Genomic DNA, 9,732 nt, shown 5'->3' on the forward strand with positions numbered 1-9,732 from the left:
CCTCAAAACGATGTTTAGGCCTAAGGTTGGCCGATTTGAAGGTTTTGGGTTGCTTTTGTAAAGGTAAAACAATGACCTGTAATGTGGGACCTGTAAAAATTGACCTGTACTTTAGCCCCACCTATCATAAGCAACTTGTAACGCCCCTGGTGCTTCATACAACGACGACAGCAAAAACCTCAAAACGCGTGTACCCTAATATCATGTAATATAACCGACTTGAGTTCACGAATGGGTCGTAACAACAGCAACAATATTGAAACAGTTTTATGAAGAAAACGACATTTTAAAATTTTACAAAGATCTCAGTCCACGGACTCCCGTTATCTTCACTTCAACAATAAAATAAAATAAAATAAAATAATAACAGTCTGGGTTGTGTAATAGCACTGAGCTACCATAATACCAGTCATAATTATTACAAATTTACACATAGTGCAAGAATGGATGATTGGATAATAAATACATCGAATACTTAATAATTAGCACGCCAAAAAAAAAGAAGGAAACGTTACAACCTTAACTAGCCTGCACGCAGGCGGTTGGATGGTCGAAAACCCGGAATTCGTAATGAGGTCTCACGGGGCCCAGACCTATCCCACGCTCTTCCAATATGGCGTCTGATACGTGTTTAGTGGCGACACAACAACTACAGTACCGCCTGCAAGCAGGCTACATTACAACCAAATAGAAAGACTAATGTCATTCACCTGTTGATTTAGATTAGGCTTCAACCACCGGATGCATGAAAATGACACTTACCATTTACTGCCCGGCATTCCATCTTGCGTATTTCCGACATCTACATCTACATTTATACGTTAGCAGGAACTCTCAATAGTTATCACGCTAACTTTAAATAACAAAATACAGAAATAAATAATAATATTATCTGGCGCTAAAATCACGAAAAAGGGCCTGAAAACGGAACGATTACCACAAATGGTAACGGAATTTCCCGAATTCCGTTCCAAACGGAAAAAGTAGACCACCTCTGGACGTTGTCCAAAATTTCCGAGAAGATTTTCCGGAAAATTGCCTTTCCATTTGACCACAAACTAAAATTTCCGGATTTCTGGCTAGATGGTAAGCATCTAGGAGATAAACTATCACGCAACAATTAGTGATCTAATTCCAGATATATCCGGGCAAAATACCAATACTACTTAATTTGACAGTTGTTACAGTCTGAAGTCCCGACGATGAGCCTCGATTTCCACTACATTATACCGTTCGTTTGACAAGAAAGCACCAAAAGCCAGCTTTTTGCCTCCACAATAACACCAAAAAAAGCACTTTTTTGTCGGCAATTTTCTACGAAAAAAAATGCTCTCAAATCAAAAGTCTACGATAACAGCATACACCAGGGCTACTTCTTAGTATCTGATTAGAAATTCTCTTCTCACTTTTCCTCCGGCTGCGCTTCGTGCTTCTCAAGTTGCCTTGTTCATGCCCAAAAAGGATTCTGGGTAATTCTCCTAAAATTCCAAGATTTTGACGTGAAAACAACCTTGGAGTGTTTTCACTCACGTGACTAGTAACCTTGTTTTTCCACCGTGATAACAGAGCTTTAATTTCGGAACGATTAGTTTGGACAAGAGATCATTTGGAACACCAACATAGCCGACGTGACGTCACGTTAAAACACTCTATTTGACCCTATTTCGGTTGTTTGTTATTTATTTGTTTGAGCAAGTTGAAGTTTGGCAGCTATTCAGCTTTGATGTGGACCTGCTATACCCACCCACCCATATACTCACAGAGGACAGCCACAATACCGGGAACTTCATCCCATACTCTTCTTAAGAGTGAGTGGGTTATTTAACGTCCCACAGCGAACTAATGAACATGGAAGATATTTGCGAGAGGGGGCCTACGGTTTATCGTCCTTACCCGAGAAGACTCGAAAGTCTAACCATTTGTGGATGTAATTACAAAGGCAGCACTTTCTCCTCAGTTATTTAAAGACCCTAAGTGTTGGTCCGGCCGGAGTTGAACTCACGACTTCCCGCATGGCAGCCCAGTGCTCAACCAACTGAGCCACCGGTGCGCACCGGTGTTAGGATATAATTTGTGAATCCATCGAATGCCAATTCTGGCATGACTGACTTACAAGAATGGCAAATATTGGCAATTCACATTTTCGTAGTAGAGTAAAAGCGGGTCCATGTGGTCGAAAACATTGAAATTTAGGGGCATTGGCTCAACCAACCAACCGTGAAATGTCTATTATCATTCTTTGATTGCACTCATGTGATAAGACGGCCATGTTGGTGCCCAAACAATAGAAAAATGTAGCTCAAGTTTTGCATAATGACAGAGTCAAATTTTGCTATTGTGTTCTTTCCACCAGCATGGGCGCCGAGACCTCGGGTGCAATGAATGAATTTCCGCTTTCGGTTTTCTTTGCTCTTGACTTTCTTCCACCGGAATTTTCCCAGCGCTGTTTAATTCACGGTGTCGGCGGAAGTCAGTAAAAATGATATTACGGCACGGGGAAATTTTTACGCCGGTCGCATGTAGGGAATAATGTTGGGAAAAAAATTGGCTTAGTAACTAAATTTAACTCAAATGAAGCCAGAGAAGTGGACAAGAGACTGAAACTCGGGCAATTATATGCTAACCGTTCTGTAGCCGCCATGACAGGGAGTTGAGACAGGGGCCCAACGTCAATTTTCGGAAAATATCTGTTCGGAAGACGACTTGAGATCTAGAATTTTCGGAACATTTGTTGTATAATTTCTTGCTTGCCTGCCTCTACTAGGATTTTCGAACATCTGAAAAATGATATAATTACCCATTTTTAACAGATTTTTTCCCTAAAAAGGTCACCTAGAGCCTGCCTTTTTTTCTGGCTGAAATTTTCGAATAGGTAAGTTTTGATCCCTATAGTTTTCGGATCACTAGGCTTTCAGCTAGGAAATCCGAACAGATGAAAAAGTTTTAGGGGATAAAAATATGCCTATATCTACCGTTTAAATTCTAAAATACGTTTAATAATGCTATGTTTAAGTGGTTTTGAACTATATTCTCGTTGGGTGGCCCCTGAGAGAAGTGGACAAGAGACTGAAACTCGGGCAATTATATGCTAACCGTTCTGTAGCCGTCATGAACAACGACGGCCACGATAGCGACAACGACACAAAACAGTAACATCATTAGTTAAAAGGGGAAAAATAATCATGCTGCTTGTGCAGCGCGCATAAGTTAGCATCGCATAATCTGGGATTTTCCCGACATATGGAAACTATAGCCTTGTGTCCGCAAACGAGGAAACATATTTCCTGGGGCCGCAACCGGGGAAACATTTGCTTCCGCAACATTGTTTCCTCCCGGCTAGTTTGTAGGCGACCTTAATTAATGCACCTATCGGAAATGGTCGCCGATCATTGAGAAGATTCGGGATAAGTCAGGAAATCATGAACAACCTGATTAAATTGGCTTCGACGGATCCAGATGATCGTTATTAATGTTTTCCGTTGCTCGGAAAATTCCTGTACGGTTGAAAACGATAATCGGAAAACTCCGTTTCCCCGCATTTGTAAAGCCCAAATTCTGATAGTAGAGTTTTTAAGCAAGCAACTGTGGGCATTAAAAATAAGCCTACTAGAGAAGCGTTCGTTTTTGGGAAAAGTAAGATCTTGGGTAAAATCCCACGTCAATAATTAAAACTATTCTCTTCCGTATAAACTAGCTCTCCCGTTCGTTCTTTGTTCTTAGTCAACTTTTCACTTGCATAGCGGATGTACTTATAGTATTTAGAGAACATTTGCATTTTGGAAAGATACAAGATAGCTAGTAAGCGTATTTACCAACCAGTTGAGATTCTCGACAAACTGTGAATCGACGGTCTCCAAGATGGAGAAAGAGGTCAAAATGAAGCCAAAAGATGTCGGTTCAGGCGAAGTAACTTTCTTTTTGGAGGGCAAAGAAGTGACTGCAAATCGGGAGAAGCTATCTGCTGCAAGCGATTTCTTCTCCGTTCTTCTCAACAGTAACACGAAAGAGAGCAAGGAAGGAACCATCCGGTCAGAGTTTATGAACGAGTCTATTATGAAAGACGTCTTGGAATTCGCTAACTCTGGCAATGTTCAAGTTACCAAAGAGAATGCTTTGGACCTTATCGAGGCAGCGGACTATCTGCTTATGCCAGGATTGAAAACGATAGCTGGAAAATTCGTCGAGAAAGAAATGTTGTCCCTGGCGAACTGCATCGCCTGCTATTATTTTGCTAAGAGATACAATTGTGATTCTCTGGAGTCGGTGGTCAGGAAGTTTATCATTTTAAACTTCAAAGCGGTCACTAAAACACAGGATTTTCTTGGTCTGGAAAGCCAACAAGCAGAGGAATGGATTCGGAGCGCGAGAGTTTTTGACCAAACCACTAAAGCAGCAAGCCAGACACAGCCAAGAAACATTTCCATGAGAACCTCTATGTAACTTAAATGAGTAATGACATTTCTCCCAAAGTCCGTTTTGGGAAAAAAATCTTTTTTAAATCCATGATACCGAGTGTGATCATGGTGGAGTTAGTGTCTTGAAATAGTTTTAAAGAGCATGTGCCTTATTTAACAACTGTTTACCTCGTGTCGATTGCTAGTGGTGGATATTTACCCCGCCCCAAAATTAATGATGTACCTTCAAAGTTAGATGAAGGACTAGCCGTTTCTCTAAGTAATCGAGCTCCTTGATTGCTATTTGTGTAGAAAGGCACATTTTAAATACAGTGAGTTAGGATTTGCCCCTTGTCAGATTTTAGAGGCATTTTCTAAATAAGGAGGAACAACAAGATTTAATAATCAATAAATTACATTGCTTTGATAAAAACTGAATCTGGAAGAGTTACTTTCCAGAAAAGGGGTCTAGCAATCTTCCGGTTTCGGTTTCTGTAACACGGAGCGACTAGGAGTATTTTTACTCCCCCTGGATGGGATACCAGTCCATCGCAGGGTTACCCCCAGCATTAGATAGAGTAAAGTGTCTTGACCAAGAGCACAACACAATGTCCCCGGCCAGAACCAGAACCCGGACACTCGATCCGGAGTCGAGAGCACTAAGCACAAGGCCACCGCGCCTCCCACTGGTCCAGCAATCTTGGACTGTATTCATTAATTGCAAATATTAGAGCGGTTTTCAAATGAGTGTAGTAAAACCAAAACCAAAGTAATTACTTTGGCCAATCAAAAAGGACGGAGACAATCTAGTAAACCAATCAAAACTCGAAGTAATTAAACGTAGCCGACACAAAGCGCGGGAAAATGTGCACGCGCGAGCCACGATTGGTTTTGGTTTCAACTTCTGATTGGTTGAAAAAGTAGCGCTAGAACTTTGAACCAATCACTGACTGAAGTAATCATAAACCAAAGTAATTCGCTAATTACTTTCGACACTCAATTGAAAACCACTCTAGCAATGATACTTCGAAAGGTATCACATATGGGGGGAAGGGGGGGGGGGGGAATTACTGAATGCTGATTGCCTGAGAAGGAGGAAATGTTTTCTTAATCATGAGGGCATGATTACTTGATCCTGATTGGTTGTTTGTGAAAACTTTCAAAATATGCGTGAAATTAATCATTAATTGACTAGGGGCCCATGTGATTAAAGATATTCTCCAGTCCTCTTTCTTTTCGAATATATTTATTATATGACGTTTTCAACCAATCTCTAGAGACACCAATGACAACAGAGAAACGTACGACTTCTGGTGGACGAACAAAAGAAGCTAATGAGAGATCTTTTGTTTTCGTCCACCAACGTGGCGGCGATGACGTCACGTGAAATCCATCTATTTACGACAGTTGAACGATTAATTTATTACAAAGAGTGCCAGCGGAAAACGTTTACGCAAAGCCCTTTAAAAGGCTGTTTAGACCGTGATCTTGTTTTGGAGAAACCATCGAATGGAAAAACTACAGGTCCTAGCTGTTCAAAAGGTGCATAACGCTATTGGCCGGATAAATCACTATCCAGTGGATAAGTCACAGCGAAACCAATTGCGCTATTCAATGGATAGTGATTTATTTGGTGAATAGCGTTATCCACCTTTTGAACAATTGGGGCCAGAGTAAGAAGGAAACGAAGCTAAATTGATGACCTGCTGGAAGATAATGTAGTGGATAGCGTAGCTGGGAGATCTCAGAAACTAAAGCCTCCGAATGCTGCACTTCGTTTTCTTGTGATTTTCTTCTGTTTATTTGAGTAGCCACCGTACAATAACGAGCGTACAGTTTCTGCTTAAAAATGAAATATTTACAGTTTAATAAAGGCAATAAAGTAAACAAACGTCTTCCCTCAAATAAAAGACCTTCTCTAAAATAAAACTTCAAACGTAATGGAAAGAATGCCACGGAACTTATGGTATACTCACATCAAAACAAATTGGAAAATCCTTTTATGTCATAAAATGGATTTTTTAAAAGAAAGTTAGTACATTCGAGAGAGTGAGGGCGGTGGAGCCTCGATTCTGCGTGCTACCTCGTTGCAATATTTGTCAGGAACACCAGCTGCTCTCAGCTCGTGAAGTTTTCTTTTCTTAATCTCGTCCAATTTCTTTCGCCTAAAAGAAAGGATAAAATGCTTAAAATAGTATAATCTTGGTTCATGATAGTTGTTGTAGCAGTAATAATTTATTTACCACATTTGCAGCCACGATGATTAACGGTGGCGTTCGGCATGGATTACACATTTACAACAAAGACAATTAGAATTATAGTTGATGCAGTATGATTAGGAAATCGTCAGATCTCTTAGTATCGCCCTGAACGCTTTTCACAGGGTGACCGCTGACCGTAAAGCATAACGATGCTTGACCACGGTGTCTGTTGGTATCACATATTTGAAGGGCTGAGTGGTTTTCATTTCTTTTCAAAGCCATGATTTGAACCAGGCCGGGTTTGTGAGAACATAAAACTCTTCTTAAGTAATATTTGAATACAATTTTGCACAGGCTCTTGTTTTGCAATACTACGCTTGCGCACTCTCGCGTTTTACCGCGCGGTTTAAGCATCGGATGCAAGTTTTTTGTTTGCGTTATGATTGGCTCATTTGATTCGTATACGAGTGTTGTGATTGGTCAAAGCGATGACTGGTTCTTTGGTACCCAGCTAAAATTCCCTTTAATTCCCTCACTTATCCTTTTGTCAGAATTTGACAAGAACAAGCATATGAAAAAGGCAAACCAGAACTAATATATATGAAAGTCGTACCTAGCCTTGGCTTCTTGATCCAGCTTTATTCCTTCCTCGAAGAAAGCGTTGGTAGCTTTGATTCTTTCTTTCTCTTTTTCTCGTATCTGTTGCCGAACGTCGTCTGCGTGGTGATGGCGCCGGATGTTCTGAATTGTTTCAGCTTCTTCGTCTTTGAGCGTCTGCTCTTCTTGCGCTCTGAAGATATGAAACACGCAGTGTTATCTCAGTATATTTCTGAAAGACACCACTTTGTTTAAAGCCATGCATGGTTTGAGCGACACATGCTATTCCTGATTAAGAATAGGAGGGTTATCCAATACACCAAATCTGAGTGGATCGTGGAGGGTGGACTCGATTCGACTCGACTTCCGGTGACTTCCGTTTATAATACTCCAAAAACGAGTACATGTAGCACCAAATCGTCGACGCTTAATATCATCGTGGTGGCGAAATGGTTACTGGCAAATCTTCCACGTGGCGAAATGACGGTAAAACGCTTTTTAAAAGTTACGAAAACTTACTTTAAAACCCGTTCGAACTCAGCCCTGTCTCTTGCAGCTTGGACGGCTAAAAAGTGTTCTTTATTTCTGACTTGATCTTTCCGAGCTTCACGAAGCATTTGCTCAGTTTCTTTCCTACAAAATAAAGAACTCTCATCACTTTAAACGTCTATTAAGGTAAAGCAAAATGATCAAGTATCATGCAAGCGTCTCATCACTATTTGAAAATGTTTCAAACATATTAATTACTTTTTCTCGGCTTCCTCCTTTTCCTTTCTTCTCCACTCTCGTTCAGCTTCCTCTTGGTTCCGTTTTGCTCTAAGAGCGTCCTAAAAAAATGAAAATTGAAAACTCATAGTTACTGTCCCGGATTAAGATTCGTCCAGTCTTTCTTTATACTTGAACGGTTTCCGAATGGACGCTTAAGGTGGCTGAATACAGTTTCCATTCCTCGGTCAGTGGTATTCATTGAAGGACGGCGCAGATTTTTTGAAAACAAAACAAATATGGCGAAACTTTTCTTCTTCTCGCGATGGCCCTAGAAAAGTGTAAACTCACTTCCATTACGTTTTAGAATTGAAAATCTCTCAGAGGAGCCCAGCAAAATTGATATTAAGAGCTGTTGGCTGTTTTACTAAATTTCTCGCAAACCCGTCATTATATTTTGCAGAAATTTAGGATTAAAATAGTTCCGACTTCAATTGAGTCATCAATATGTTAAAGAAATCAGAATCGAGCGTTCACGAAGTTATTTGTTTCGAAATCTGATTGGTTCATTCGCTGTTCGTGCTCAATGCGATTGGTCAGTCCGCGTAATGTTAATAAACGACCGTTTGAATTACAACTCTATGAACCTCTCTAACAATATGAAAATTACACGTCTAATAATATACATTGATTGGAAATACTAGCATTCGTCTTCGAAAAATACCTTTTCTGCTTGTTTGTCCTTGGCCCTTTCTTGCTGGGCACGAAGACGAGCAATTTCTTTTTCTTTTTCGATTCTGGCTGCTTCTAGTTCACGCTGATACGCCTCTTCTCTTTCCTGTAGATGAATAAAACCAATGCTGTTTATGACAGGAGGGAGTTAAAAAAGTGACAACGGCATCGCCCCAAAAAGATAATGTTAGCGGCTCAAAAGATGGGGGAGGGGGGGGGGGGGGTGGGGAAATCGTAATGCTTACTTTGGTGACAACAGGCAACATGGACCTTTTGTTCGGAGGATGACGATGACTACAAAAATGGGTTTTCCGTACTGAGCATGCACATAAGGTTTGGAGGCCAACATTTTTCGAAGTGCGCGTGCTCAGAACGGAAAACTCGTACTCGGATACTTGTAGTCGTCCCCGTCGTCCGATCTAATGGTCCCTAACGAGTACGACTACCAGTACGACTTTTCTGTACTGGGCACGTGCATTACGTTTGAAGAACGAAAGTTTTCGAAATGCGCGTGCTCAGAACTGAAAACTTGTACTCATGTCCGTACTCATAAGAGAATGTTAGCATCAGCAACGATTGCTATTACGAGAACGAGTACAACTTGTACTCATTCTCGAAGTCGTGCTCTACGTATTTAGGTGAGCGTATAACTCGAGTTCCAGTCTACAGAAAATACTATTATGGGATAAAGTTGACACTTCGGTTCCAGTTTTCAATGAGTTACTGGTGTTTCCGCTTTTTCTAGTGGAAGTCCTTCACAGTAAACGGCGGAAAGCAAACGCAATTTCCTTTTGACAAACTCCCACTTTCCACTACGATTTTGCGATGTAAATCAATAGAGAACTTTTCTCCGTGTTTCCATAGCCTCACCTAAACACTCGGGGGAGTTAAGAGAATTCCCGACAGCTATGCAAACCCGAGACGCAGTCGAGGGTTTGCATAACTGTCAAGAATTCTCCCAACTCCTCCTCGTGTTTAGATGAGGCTATGGAAACACGGAAAACGTTCTCTATTGTTTAAATGTGCGTACAACTAGCAGTAATCGAAGATTAAAGTGCGTCACCTTGGGGCCTTAGGCACCTGTATCGGTTCCCATAAAGCAT

At 40.9% G+C, this 9,732-nt stretch overlaps 2 protein-coding genes across 2 annotated transcripts in view; one reads left to right on the forward strand and one right to left on the reverse strand.

Annotated features, from left to right (window-relative positions):
- The first annotated feature begins 3,858 nt into the window (after positions 1 to 3,858).
- LOC138030746 (gigaxonin-like) lies at positions 3,859 to 4,440 on the forward strand. The gene has a single exon (XM_068878623.1). The coding sequence runs from the start codon at positions 3,859 to 3,861 to the stop codon at positions 4,438 to 4,440; it is 582 nt and encodes a 193-aa protein (XP_068734724.1).
- Positions 4,441 to 5,623: 1,183 nt separating this feature from the next.
- LOC138028443 (cilia- and flagella-associated protein 45-like) overlaps positions 5,624 to 9,732 on the reverse strand; it is an 11,529-nt gene continuing 7,420 nt past the window's right edge. Inside the window, exons 11-15 of the mRNA XM_068875985.1 lie at positions 8,622 to 8,735; positions 7,940 to 8,019; positions 7,712 to 7,825; positions 7,209 to 7,385; positions 5,624 to 6,559 (exon numbers count right to left, since the gene is read on the reverse strand). Coding sequence (XP_068732086.1) covers positions 6,427 to 6,559; positions 7,209 to 7,385; positions 7,712 to 7,825; positions 7,940 to 8,019; positions 8,622 to 8,735 — 618 coding nt within the window. The 3' untranslated portion in view covers positions 5,624 to 6,426. The remainder of the gene's footprint in view (positions 6,560 to 7,208; positions 7,386 to 7,711; positions 7,826 to 7,939; positions 8,020 to 8,621; positions 8,736 to 9,732) is intronic.

Source organism: Montipora capricornis, chromosome 13, assembly GCF_036669925.1.
Source record: "Montipora capricornis isolate CH-2021 chromosome 13, ASM3666992v2, whole genome shotgun sequence".
NCBI lineage: Eukaryota > Metazoa > Cnidaria > Anthozoa > Scleractinia > Acroporidae > Montipora > Montipora capricornis.

What these genes read in the sequence shown, in the direction of transcription:
- LOC138030746 (XM_068878623.1), top strand. Translation starts at nt 3,859, where the DNA reads ATGGAGAAAGAGGTCAAAATGAAGCCAAAAGATGTCGGTTCAGGCGAA.